The sequence below is a fragment of the Neofelis nebulosa genome, chromosome 1, assembly GCF_028018385.1.
Source record: "Neofelis nebulosa isolate mNeoNeb1 chromosome 1, mNeoNeb1.pri, whole genome shotgun sequence".
Classification (NCBI taxonomy): domain Eukaryota; kingdom Metazoa; phylum Chordata; class Mammalia; order Carnivora; family Felidae; genus Neofelis; species Neofelis nebulosa.
The window spans coordinates 236830391-236844043 of record NC_080782.1 but is presented as its reverse complement, the minus strand read 5'-3'; the positions used below and the strand labels follow the sequence as shown (position 1 = coordinate 236844043).

The window sequence follows — 13653 nt, the reverse complement described above, 5'->3', positions numbered from 1 at the left end:
CCATCGTAGGTGAGTGATCACCACCAAATGTGACCCGACGGTCTCTAAACAACCGACACGGAGCACCGAGCTGTGTGCCTCCTGTCACACCTCCCCGGAGAGGCCCTCCCTGACCACCTCCCTCCTACAGCTCGTTTCTGTCTTCCGTTCACCTGGGTTTTTTCTCTTCACAGCATTTATCGCCGTCTAACAGCATATCATTTCTTCATTTTATTGTTCATTCTTCCCCTCCTTAGAATGTAAGCTGAGGGAGAGCCAACCAGTTTGTCTTGGTAACTGATGGATCCCGAGCACGGAAAACAGTGCCTGGCCTGTAGCACATGCTAAACATTCCCTGAGCAAGAGGGAAAAAAAGTATCAGTATTTCACGCATCGTGCCGGCCTGATATTCATTTAGATATTAGAGATAACAAACGAAGAGATCTTCCCCCTCTGCCAGGCTTCTGCAGTCCAGCTGGGAGGAAAGGCAGGGACAAAATGTCACCCAAAGCAATGGTTGACAATTACACTGTCAATTAATTGTCAATTACATTGACAATTACAAATGGAGTACTGAGGTCCCAGTCGTGGAAGCATTCAAGCAGGGGCTGGAGAGGAGACAGAGGTGATCCCCATATCAGAAAAACCTGGATAAGTGCTTTCCGACTCTAAGGTTCCAGGATTTGGGGCCGTTGGGGGAAAAGGCTCTAGGGTGTGGGTACTTGCGTGATACAAGGACATGGTATCCTTTGGGATGACTTACAGGTGAGAGGAGATGAGAACTCATTTTCCTTAAACTTTCACTAACTCGTCAGGATGAGCTTTGCTGCTGTGGGCACCCACCTCTGTGCCCGGCCCTCACCCTACATCAGCGCAGGCTGGGACCCCCGGGGGCAGGAGGATAGCCCGCACTGTCAAGGGCCAGGCAAGACCCGGAGGGTTGCACGGAAGGGAGGGTGCAAATCTGCAAAACCGCTCTGGGGTGCCCTTCCCTGGGAGGTCTGGCGGTGGGAGGGTTGCTGTCCCGGGTTGTGACTCAACCCATCCCATGATCGGAGACGTTCTGGCAGAGTTGTGGGTGAGACAAGATTTTCTCTTTCCTTTTTTTTTTTTTTATGTTTATTTATTTTGAGAGAGAGAGAGAGAGAGAGAGACAGAGAGTGCGAGCAGGGGAGGGGCAGAGAGAGAGAGAGAGGAAGAGAGAATCCCAAGCAGCCTCCCGACCGTCAGCACAGATCCCAGCGGAGGTCATGATCTCCCAGCTCGTGAACTGACTCATGACCCAAGCCGAAATCATGAACCGACCGAGCCCCCCCAGGCGCCCCCGGACGTCCTTTATTTTTGACAGCTGCCTCCACTCTCAGAACCCCGACACCGACCGGACAGCTGTCGCGTCTCTACATGGCAGCCTCAGCGATAGACATTTCTCACCTGACCTCTCGAACCGGTGATCGCTTTTTGGGCAATTCAAGGAGGGGTTGCTACTGGATTCACCCTTAAAACTGCAGACTTTTGAGGAACAAGGTGAGGCCCCATAGAAGTTTGCAAAACAGCCCCGCCTCAAAGCATCATGTGCAGGGGAGTCACCGGAGCGCAGATGGAAATCCTGCAGCACCCCGCACGCCGCCACCCTTCCCCTGGTTGGAGGCCTGCCCTCTGCCGCGGGCGGGGAGGTGCTAGAAAGGGCTCGTCTTTTACTCCCGTGATCTTACATTTTACCATTTCTATCCTTGGGCGTTTCGCAGCCGGTGGGCGCTGGGTTCACCTGTCCAACTTTACTTCTAAAGAGCTTTTGCGTGGCCAGAGAAATCAACTGCTCGCCTAGTTGAACGGAGTAGATTTGCGCTGTGCCGTGGCAAGAGCTTTCCAGCAAGGCCCCCCCCCCCCCCCCGCCCCGGGGCGTTGAAACCTTTCCTTCCGCAGGCCGAGAAGAGAGACTTAAGAGAACAGGCGCTCACTTCGTGACTGTTCGCCTGGGCCTGGGTAGGAGTTCCCTCTGCTGTGCGACCTACCTGCGCGGTCTTATCGCCAAAGACGGGTAAACGGAGGGAGGCCCGAAGGATGAAAAGGTGCAGCCCGGTGTTGCAAAGAAGTGATCCGGAGCCCGTCTGTGCGTCATGCACACGGTAGGTGCTGGGTGAATTCTCGTGTCGATGGCTGCACGGGAGAGAGCCCCACCGGGCCCTGGGACGTGCACGGGCGTTCTGCAAATGCTTAAGGCAACTCGGAAAGAGTACACCCCAGCATGCAGCGGGGCTACCCCACTTTCCCTTTTTAAATGTTGATGCAAGAAGCTTAGTCTTTATAGAAAGTGCCACGTTCACTGCAGCTCGGAGCTTTCACATTCCCAACTGGCTCCCTCGGAATCGATGGGTCCTGAAACTCGGGGGGGCTTCGGGTGTGATGCACGAGCCAAGTACCGTTAGGAGCTGAAAGTCAGGTTTGTTGACTTCAGATTTAAACCAGCCGCTTATCGCAGGCTTCAACCATTTGAGGAGTCCTAAAGCAACGGCCCGCTTTCCTGTACAAGGGACCGGAAACCCGGTTCGGAAGCAAGAGCGAACAGAATTTGCAGACCGCGTTGTCTTTCCGCGAGGAAGTGCGCCGGCTCGTTTGGAGCGCGCGGCCCCCCGCTGTTTGAAAGTCTGCTCATATGCGCAGTATCCTGAGGGAACAACCCTTCTCGATCTTCTTCGACATTCCCTTCTTCCCACCCAGCTGGCCTCCCTAAGCAGCACCAGAGACCCCTCATTTCCCCGACCAGCTCAAAAATAATCGGAGGATGGAATTCCCCACACCTTAAATGTGGGCCGTGCACAGTGACTTCTGTCCAACGACTGCAGTATAGACAGAAGGGCAAGCAACTTTCCTGGAGAAGAACCTGACGAACACTGCTCTTAGGCCAGGTGGGCAAGGTCAACACCAACAGCCGCAAGTCACGCTGACAGTATGCAGCGTCGCTAGGCCATGAGAGAACGGCCCTTGACCTTGGCCATCTTCCTCCCGCAGACGCACAGCCCCCGTCTAATCACGAGAAAGCCAAGCAGGCACGTTCCAACGGGGGGCGTCTTACAGTGTCCCTGGCGGGCGCGCGACACCGTCCAGATCCTCAGAAGCAAGGAAAGTCTGAGAAAACGGCACAGCCGGGGGGAGCCCCAGGAGGCATAAGTAGATGTCGTGTGGCGTCCTGGAAGGGATCCTGGGACAGAGAAAGGACACGAGGCCTACATGCTCCATCTAGAGAACCCTGGGCTCTCCTTGAAGGTAGAGAATCTCTGATTTCTAGTGTCTAATTTTAAAGGTTGCTACAGGCAGGGGTAATCGAGCACCTACCTGGCCAGTTTTTCTTCTTCCTCACACATATCCGTGGCCACGAAAGTATAATTTAACAAAACCTTTCAGAAGAGCAAAAAGTGACTGCCCCTGGAGGTTGGTAAGGATTTCCCACAAGGAGGTGATGCCACGAGAGCCAGGTCAGCCTGCGGAGGCACGGGCGTGGTGGTGATGGTGTATAAAGGAGGCAAGGAGTCGGGGAAGCGAGGTGAGCGGCGGGCAGGGGGCGGGGCGGGAAGGGGCTTTCCTGCCGCGCCAAGCTGCTGTGACCTTTCCCTGCAGATCCCTAACCAGGGCAGTGGCCAAAATTAGGGTTTAGAACAACAGCTACCGGTAAGAGTTCAGACCGGAGAGAGCGGGGGGGGGGGGGGGGGGGGGGGGTAGGGAAGCGCACGAGAAAACGGATGTCCCGTGTTGCAGAAGCGACGTTAGGGGCCCTCAGTCCCCAGACAGCGCGGGCTGCAGACCCAGGGCGTGGGCGCACTCAGAACCGCAAGGTGGCTCTTGCAACTGTGAGGGTGGTTAGGTCAGAGCCACAACAGAAGCAAATACGGAGGCCTGCTGAGATGCACCCTCACGAGGAGGGCAATTCTCTTGAAAGCGGGGAGGAGGAGCCAGAGAAAGCTAGAGATGGCAGCATCCAAGCGACGCCTCCCGACATGGGACACTGCGGCCACGCACACAAGGGATCGCATCACAGGGCTGCAATAGGGAGCCCTCGGAAGCAGGACCTGGGCGCGTGGGGAGCCCGCCGGAGTCACAGAGGGTAAATGGGACCACAGAGCCATCCAGAAAACCTGATTAGGGGTCAGACCGCACGGCCCTTGATCTGAACTTAATTTACCGGGAAATCGGGAGCAGTTTTCTTTGATTACAATTTTTTCTTCTTTAATGCAGGTAATGAGCAAAGCCCTCAGAAGGCCAGGAAGCAGGTCAGGCCCGCCTGGTCCGGGAAGTGCTGTGATAGAGGCGACAGGCACAGCCACGTAGTAATCTCCAATTTTCTGATAACCACGTTAAAGCAAAGTAAAAAGGGGCGCCTGGGTGGATCAGTCGGGTGAGCGTCCGACTCTGGATCTCAGCTCAGATCATGATCTCAGGGTTCCTGGGATCGAGCCCCGTGTGGGACTCTGTGCTGACGGTGTGGAGTCGGCTCGGGATTCTCTCCCCCCACTCTCTGCCCCTCCCTTGCTTGTGTTTGCACATGCTCATGCTCTCTCTCCAAATAAATTTCAAAAAAGCAAAAATAAACTGGTGAAATCAATTTTAGTAAGATATTTTAGGGTAAGGGGAGGGGGACTTGGGGGAAGGCAGTCGAAAGGTACAAACTTCCAGTTACGAGATACAGAAGTCCTAAGGGGTGCTTGGGTGGCTCAGTGGGTTTAGCGGTGACGTGTGTCATTTAGGCTCAGGTCATGATCTCGAGGCTCGCGAGCTCGAGCCCCACGCCGGGCTCTGTGCTGTCTGACAGCTCAGAGTCTGCTTCAGATTCCGTGTCTCCCTCTCTCTGTCTCTCTCAAAAATAAACAAACATTTAAAAAAAGTCCCAGGGATGTTATGTGCACCACGACAACTACAGCTAACGCTGCTGTGTGATATACAAGAAAACGGTCAAGAAAGTAGATCCTGAGAGTTCTCATCCCGAGGGGAAATTTCTGTCTTTTCTTTTTACGGTGTCGGTGAGAGAAGACGGAGGTTGGCTGAACCTCTTGCGGTGACCCCCTCACAGCGTATGTAAACCCAAACCATCATGCCGTATGCCTTCAACGTACACAGAGATGTATGTTCTTTCTCGATAAGACCGGAAAAAATGCATAGAAAAAGATGGGCAGGCAACCCACCAACAATAAAAGTTAAAAAAAAATACTGTATTTTCTATCAGCCTGTGTATCCAAGGTATTATTATTTTGATACGTGGCCCAGTCGCTGTTCAGGGATTCAGTAGCCGCACGTATTGGGCAACACAGATCTGGAGATACCGTGTGGGCAAAATGTCCAACGATCAGCAGGGATCAATCAACGTGTTGTGCCTACAGGAGTAAGAATCAGAAGGTGGACTCGTAACTCTGAGGTTCGGAGCTCGGGGCGCGGTGACGGCAACAGGGGTGCCGTGAACACATACAAGGATGGCATACGGAGTCACTATCTGCTGCTCCAGAAAAGAGACGATGTCACTGTCATGGAAAGGATGACTTTTATTTCCATCCTGGATGATTATCACACCATTATTTAAACACGTTTGAGAAATCCTGAAATAATTTAAACCGAAGGCACAGAACAAATCAAAATATTTGAACTATTTACGCTTAAAATGAGAAAATTCAAATATCTCAACAGTAACAATAAATTATGAACAAGCAGTTTCCATCACCAAATGTCATTCTGACCAAAAGCCATCGTGTTTTGTAATCAAACCAAACTGGCTTCAGCCAAGGCCGAGATTTCCGTGATAAAAATAACGTTGAAAAAAAGTGCCTTCTTCCAAAATACTCATCATACCCCCAGGTTCAAGGAAAGTATTTTATGTATAACAAAGTAGCCATTAGGATATTTGTTGATGGATGGTCGCTCCCCAAGAAATGATGCATTCTTACAAAATGTTTAAAAAAATAGCCAAGTAGGATATAAAATTCTATCTGGGGAGCAGGAAAAACAAACCCAACAAACAGACCTGTTCCATGTCGATTAGAATATCAAAGCACGTCAATACCAAATTGCTTCAAAAGCCAATCATCACATAACAGTAATATACTGTATGGAGCATTCCACTGTATCTTGGTTATATGTTGACCATACACAGTGTAGCTAAGGGGTTGAACAAATCGGTAGCAATTACTGTTGCCTTTTCTTATTTATCCAAAAGAGATCGGTTTAAAAAAATCACTAAAAAGCTACCAGGAATAACCAGGGACATGCTACAGCCACAATAAAGCCCTAGCAATGCAACTGCTAGCTTGAAGATCAAGTGGTCATGCTCATAATATACTGCAGTATTTTCGAAATACATTCTCTGATAAACAATACCATTTATTACGGAGGTCACTTGTAAATGAGCTCAGATTCTGAACTAGGTTCCTAAGTGAAACTTTTTTCAAGTATGCATAACATTAGCAAGATAAAGATATTTCTTATCTCACTCGCTTCTTTATGGGTTCTTCCAAAGGACAACCACGTGGAGTGAAGGACGAACAAAACGGGCTGGTCGTAGTTTTCAGAAACATTTAGGAAAAACAAGAGACAGCCTAGTGATCAAGGACGGACTGAAAGATAATAAGCATCTAAAACCTACTATTTTCGATAAAAATCCAGGACTTTTCAGGCTTTTTCTTGAAATGGTTAAGTTCACGAGAAATAACGGGGGGGAAAAAATAAGGGTTTCTAAAACACTCAAGGCTCGTCTCAGAATGAAATAAAGCTAGGGTACCTTCTACACTGAGTTGTGATATATGTGAATGCGTATTGAATAGCAATACGGTTTCATCTTTATCTACTTTAACTGCATCAATCACAGAAAGCATGTCCAGTCAAGACTGCTGACAAGTACAATACAAACGCTAGAAAATGAATTTCAGCAAAACACGCTCCAAAATTTTCCTGCGTAACAAACCGTTCCTTTGGAGATGAATCTCGAATGCCTTTGCACTTCTTTAAGTAAGTGCTGCTTTTACTGTCTCCAGCACGGAACTGTAATTAACCTCCCAACCTCCTGTGTCCCTGGAAAACGTGATCTTTTATTATCTAGCATTCTAAGTATTGGTACATTATTTTGGAGAAAGCTCTTTAGTAGCGTCAGACTTCTGTCTTCATCATCTATGAGTACTAGGAGATTAAAGTAGAAGTAACATACGTCAGGAAAATCACTTTATAAACGGGAGGAAGTTTTGAAATGTTGGCACCGAAGGGAAAAAAATGGGGGAGGGGTACCATCCCCAGGGATCCGTTCGTGGCACCGTGGCGACAGCGCAGCAAATGCTACTGCCACTGGCTTCCCTGATCCCAGTCTTGGGGCGTGTGGACCCAAGGAACTACCACCAGTCCTCCGATGCAGCTGGCCGGGTCACAGTTTGGGAAGACTTCATCGGTCATGTTAGGTCACATTCTGACGACGGAGGGTCTGAATTCTAAGCACAGGAACTTGTTACAAGGGCTAGTGAGCAAAGCCCAAACAAGGAAGGGGCCTGACTCGAAACCGATTTCGGAACCTACACCAGGCTGCCAGGCCAGCAGATAACTGTCAGAGTGACTTTGTTCCTCTGCTCCTTCAACATGGGAACTAGCGCAGAATGGCTCATGCCCACAGTCGACAGGCCGTTGACCGCCACGATCATATCTCCACATCTGGGCAAAGAGAAACAGAAGCGGACCGTTAACTATTTTCATGGGATCAGAAAACGTTAGCCTGAGATTTCTTAAGCGTGAAAGTCACAGCTTCGCGTAACCATTCGCTGTCAACGGTGAGCGCATGTGATCTACCTTGCAAAACACCCGGGGGCCGTTTTTCAGCCTAGATTGGCCTGCCCCTGCCAATCAAGGACACTTGTACGCCCACCGCTCCCGTAGCCGCTGGGTGGCTTTGAGGACGAGCAGAGTAATTTTCGCCTAAGCTTAAGCAAAATGTAATTCGGAGAAGAAACGTGCTGCCCCGTTAAGAAATACTAACTAATGCGCCCGAGGGGATGGCTTATTATTTTAACTGTCCTCTTTCCTCATTCTTAGAGTGCATACGTCCCAGGGTTCAATCGCGTCGAGAGTAAGACGGACACCTCCTTTTCTTTCAGCTGCCGTCAGCTGCCGATGCTTACTGTCCTCCGACAGGGTCATCACAAATGGACGACAAATCCGAAGGCCTCTGTATCCTTTATGACTTTCCCTCTTTAGTCTGTAGCACCAACAGGCCAGCTTATTGTTAGCTACCTCAGTATCAGGTGGAAAGTAAACTTCTGAGACCCAGACTGGTGGAGTCACCTAGCGAAGAGGATGGTCAATTCACGTTGCCCCTCCTCCTTCCGCCTAAAATACGGATGTTCCCCCCATCTGTGTCAACACAAGCCTGATCAAGAGCATCCTGATCCGGACAACTTTTCGCCAGATCACGGGAATGGCACTTTCTCTCTGTGAGCGGTAGACGCTCTCCATGTGTGCGGCACCCTGTCTAGTATGTCACCACTTACTTTTTAAGAGCCGGCCCTCCCCTCAAAAACTAAGCACGACGAGCTCCGTTACCCGTCTCCTCTCAGTCCGTAGGATCTCTTGACGTAACCCCTCCTTCTTCTCCCAGCACCTGAGCTTTGAAAAAGGAAAGAGGCTGCGCGAGGTCGGCTGAGGACTTCCAGAGGGTTCCCAGCCAAGGCCCTGGAGACACGGTCCTGGGCGCGAACCGCAGTCAACCGCTTCCAGCTGCTTGACTGTGGGCAAGTTTCTTTCTCCTTCCAGCGCTTAAGTTATCTCGTGTATCAAACGGAAATAGCAACAACAACACTGACCTCCCGGGGCTGTTTAGAAGGTTCCATAATACCATCGCAAGCACTCAGCACTGTGCCTGGCACACGGTAAGCTATCATACATTCATTCGTCAAATATTTATCGAGACCCTACTGTATACACGAGGCACTGTTGTCGCGGCCAGGAATATAACGATAGAGGCAACCGAGTCCCTCCCACCCCCCCTCATGGAGCTTGCATAAATATAATGTTAGGTGGACATAAGTGCTGTGGAGAAAAACAGAGTCATCTAATGACAGGACTGGACCTAAGGGGGAATGTGTGGAATGACTGTTCATTGCTAGCTGTCCTACCACAGTGTGTCTCATCAGATGACTCAGGTTTGGCTCCTGTCATTAGATTCGCATCACAGAGCTATCGGAGGCAAGACGGTAAAGCGATGCTTCAGTCTAGATCTGGTCTGGCCAACGGTTGCCGTAAAGGGCCAGTTAGTAAACAAATATCTTAGTCTTTGCGAACCACACGGTCTCTGTCCCAGTGACTCATCGCCGCCGCTGTGGCTCAGGGGCAACCACGGAGGACGCGCCAACCCGCGAACGCAGCCACGTCCCGCTAAAACTTTATTTACGACAACAGCCCACGGGCTGGGTTGGGAGTTGACCCCTGGTCACGATGGCGCCCATCACAGTAAAGCTGAATCACATGATCAGACATAATGAAGACTCACTTTAATCTTCCATCATAATAAGCAGGGGTTCCCAAGACAATGGTTTTAATGAAGAAAGGCTGGTTGGTGTGGTTCTCTTCATAGCCACCAACGATACTAAAGCCCCAGCTTCCCAAGTAGCTTCTTCGTAAAACTATGTCATGGCAGCTGTGAAGGGCGCTGTAATAAACAGAAAGATCAGGAAAAAATTAACGTGGAGGCTTTTATACCCTGCTCACCTCTGTTGTAACTAACTCCACAGCATGTTATGCTGTCACTGCCTGGGAAGTAAGACGGGCTGCTTTATTTCCTTCCAGATACGTTATGCCGACAACCCGTTTTCTAGTGAGTCCTAGGTGGACTGGAGTTTCTCCCACTTTTCTCGGTCTTCTTTTCCCAGGTGAAGATACCAGACCTGCCCACACACACAAGCACGCAGGCATGCACGCACAAACACACCTGGTTACAAGCGGCACCGTAGACATTTGTGTAAAATGGTTCTGTGCCTGTATTTGCTCACTGCACTGTCAACAATGTCCTCGGTGCTGACATCCATTTGTACCCACACAATCTGTGTCTACAAAAAAGTGGTACAGAAGTGGTCTGGTACCCCTGATCTCGGCACTCAAGTGAAAGAAGTGAGCATTGTGTGAGCGCCCCAAAAAGACAGAAAACGTTCTTTTTAATCTATGTGAAGAGGTATTTGTTGTTCTTTCCTCCTTCACTTAAAATGCATTTTAAGGGAGGCTCTGAAAAAATAGGGAACTCAAAATAGGGAAAAAAAACAACAAAAAACATCTCCCGCCACCCCCCACCTTTTTTTTTTTTTTTTTTTTTTTTAAACCAGGGACCCTGAGATGCTCCAGACTGTCTGTCTGGAGGATAGGGCACTTCAGAGTTCTATGGATCTGGCAAGAAGCAGTGAATAAAAACATAAAAGTAGAAAAAAACTCCACCTAAACGACACAGAAAAAAAATCTCTCTTTAAGAAACAAATATCTTGGGGCACCTGGGCAGCTCAGTCAGTAAAGCGTCTGACTTCAGCTCAGGTCACGATCTCCCGGTTTGAGTTTGAGTCCCGCATTGGGCTCAGAACCAGGAGCCGGCTTCAGATTCTGTGTCTCCCCCTCTCTCTCTGTCCCTCCCCCGCTCACACTCTGTCTCTCGCTCCCTCTCAGAAATAAATGAACATTCAAAAAAAATTAAACAAACAAACAAAAAGTATCTTTCCTTTTTAGATAAAGTTGAATATAAAGTCCTCTAAGGCAAGGCTTCCTGGTTTTAATCCATTAAAAACAGTTCTTAATAAAGCCGATTCTGCATGTGATCTATGAAATGCCAGAACTTTTAATCTGGTCTAGTTTCTTAGCTCACCAATAAGAAAGGGCTTTTAAAAAGGCTTCTAAGATACAGCAGGGTCCCCACGCATTGGCCTGGTAGCCTAAGGGGAACGTAGGTCACGTTCATTATTCCGAATCTCCTGCAAAAAAATTGATGACAACAACACAAAACAAATCGTTCTGTCTGGTGTGCAGATGTCCGGGGCACTCCTAGCACGTTGCAGTGGGGGAGCCTCCCTTGTCAGAAGCAGAGCGCTTAAAGGGGCCGCCCGCGCCCAGAGTAGTGGCCCTTCTGCCACGTGCTTGGGAGTACAGGTTTGCGCACGACAGAGACCCCCCAAGACTCTGCAGAATAGTGACCTCCTCCTGACAGGTAACTCTTTTGATACAGGTGGACCCCAAAACAGACTTTACCGTGCTGCGTGTTTTTCACCTGAAATTTTCACTACTCTTCGTGGTATCCCGGAAGACGCTCGGAACACAACGGGGGAAGTGCGGAGCCCAGAACTAGGCCGGGGAAGCAGGTAAGGAAAACGGAGAGGAGCACCAGGGCAGTGCTCGCGGCTCTCCGGCGCCGTGCGGGTCTCCGCCTGTCCATCCGCAGTGGTGTGGACCAGCTCGGCCACCGCACAGCAGGAGAAGACACCGGCTCACCCACTGGTGCGTGAAGGGGCCTTCCTGACTTGCTAGGTCCAAAGTGACAGGGCTGAGTATTTAGCAAGATAAACGAACTGAAACCTCACAATTTAGACAGCGTGTCTTCGGCAACCATTCCAACTGACCCCTACAGGCCCCTGAGACGTGAATTCTATTGGTTGTAGGCCTTTTTAGTCTTTTTCAACCAAGAGGACAAGTCGGGAAGTTAGATTACCGAGGAATTTCAACCATCCTTGTGCTTTCTGGTGTTACGTGAAAGTACTTTTTTTTAAATAAATCATACAGCACTATACAAATGCTAGTTATTAAAAATTAAATCCACATGGTGCTAGACGGCTCAGAAACTGGCGTTCTTATTGTTTATTTTTATTGTAAAAAAGCAGTCATTTTCATACTTGGCTCAGAGTCCAAATATTTCATCACAGTTCAGTTTTAGGATTCTTCTATACATTAGGAATCTAAAGTGATCTGGAAACAAAGACAGTAATACGCATTCTCCCTATCTCAGTACCCAATTAAACGAGCATCATCAGGGGGCTGCAAATGCTTTCGTGGCCAGACACGGACCCCCTGCAGCATGCCCTGATGGCGACAATCAGGAAGCAGCGAACTCTTCACTGAGGTGGCGAGGCACGCCTACTCTTGAACCCCAACAGTGTGGCTTAAAGACTCTCACGTCCAGCAAAAACGGAGTTTTACACCTGGCCTTTTTAGGGAGTTAAAAGGATTAAGAAAGGGATTTCAGAAAAGCTTCTGGAATAGGGAAAGGCCCCACACTTTGACCTGGTTTTTCTGGTGAAAAATGCACACAAAGTCTAAGCATGTATCAGAATGCATGGTGGGAAATGACCGCTTTTCTAAAGCAAGAGGCTGAACATCCAAATCTCATGGCTGGTCCACTTACGAACCTTAGTAGGAATGGACAGATGGCTTTATTCATTTTTTAAAAAAATTTTTATTTACTTTGAGAGGAAGAAAGAGAAAGAGGGAGAGCGTGTGCATAAGCAGAGGAGGGGCAGAGAGAGGGAGAGAGAGAATCCCAAGCAGGCTCCATGCTGTCCGTGCACAGCCTGGCATGGGGCTTGATCCCATGAAGCACGAGATCATGACCTGGGCTGACATCAAGAGTCAGACACTCAGCCAACGGAGCCACCCAGGTGCCCCTACTCATTTTTATTTGTATGTATGTATGTATGTATGTATGTATGTATGTATGTATGTATTTATGTTTATTTATTTTTGAGAAAGAAAGAGACAGAGGACAAGGGGGAGGGGCAGAGAGAGAGGGAATACACAGAATCCCAAGCAGGCTCCAGGCTCTGAGTTGTCAGCACAGAGCCCAAGGCACGGCTCAAACTCACGAACCGTGAGATCATGACCTGAGCCAAAACCAAGAGTCAGACCCATAACCAACTGAGCCTCCCAGATGCCCCTATTATTTTTATAAATAGATACATTAAGCCTTTTTAGCCTGGTTCTTATTATTAAATTTACCTTTTAGAATATAATAACCTGAGAAAAATTACCATTTTCTGTTGTAACTTGATTTCCTATTGCAAATCGGACTAAAAGCTTTTCGTTCCCTGGATGAGTGAATTTATGGTGTTACACACTGACAGTGGCCGTAAGTATGATTACTCCGTAAGGGTCAAAAGCGGTCAGTACCTTGGAAGCCCAAGCCACATGACCCATGACGGGGACCAATTGGCATCATACTCATTCTCGCTGAAGGTGCTCAGCTGCTCTTCCGTGGTCTGGGTTGCCTCCTCAACAACCTGGACCTCAAGCGCTTTCAGGACAACAGCAGAGGACGCAGCACTGGCTTTCAGCATGGCCACAGCCTCACTGTGACTTAGATTGGTCAGATCAATGCCGTTGATATTCAGCAATATATCGCCTGTTCAAATGAAGAAACAAGAAAAATGAGACAAGCCAGTGAGTGAGTATCTTCCTGTACATCCTGCTATTTGTAAATTAATCAACAAAGGGTGGTTCCAATAACTCCCATGAGGTAAAAGACCATTTTCTTACTTCTCTGTAATTTTTATGATCCTGAAGAAAAATCCAATTCATGGAGAACATTCCAGAACAACGCAAAACTTTAAGATAGTGTCATAATACGTAGGAAAAGGTGTGGCTCGAGGCACTGTGATTCAACTGGAAGTCCAAATCATTAGACTTAGTTTTGCCAGGTAC

The 13653-nt window shown here is 48.8% G+C and overlaps 1 protein-coding gene across 2 annotated transcripts in view; it reads right to left on the bottom strand.

Annotated features, from left to right (window-relative positions):
* Positions 1 to 5487: 5487 nt before the first annotated feature.
* LNX2 (ligand of numb-protein X 2) overlaps positions 5488 to 13653 on the bottom strand; it is an 81004-nt gene continuing 72838 nt past the window's right edge. For both annotated transcript variants that reach the window (XM_058689031.1, XM_058689040.1), the window contains 3 exons: positions 13123 to 13354; positions 9482 to 9640; positions 5488 to 7650 (listed from right to left, as the gene is read on the bottom strand). In XM_058689031.1, the coding sequence (XP_058545014.1) occupies positions 7515 to 7650; positions 9482 to 9640; positions 13123 to 13354 (527 nt within the window). In that variant the 3' untranslated portion in view covers positions 5488 to 7514. The remainder of the gene's footprint in view (positions 7651 to 9481; positions 9641 to 13122; positions 13355 to 13653) is intronic.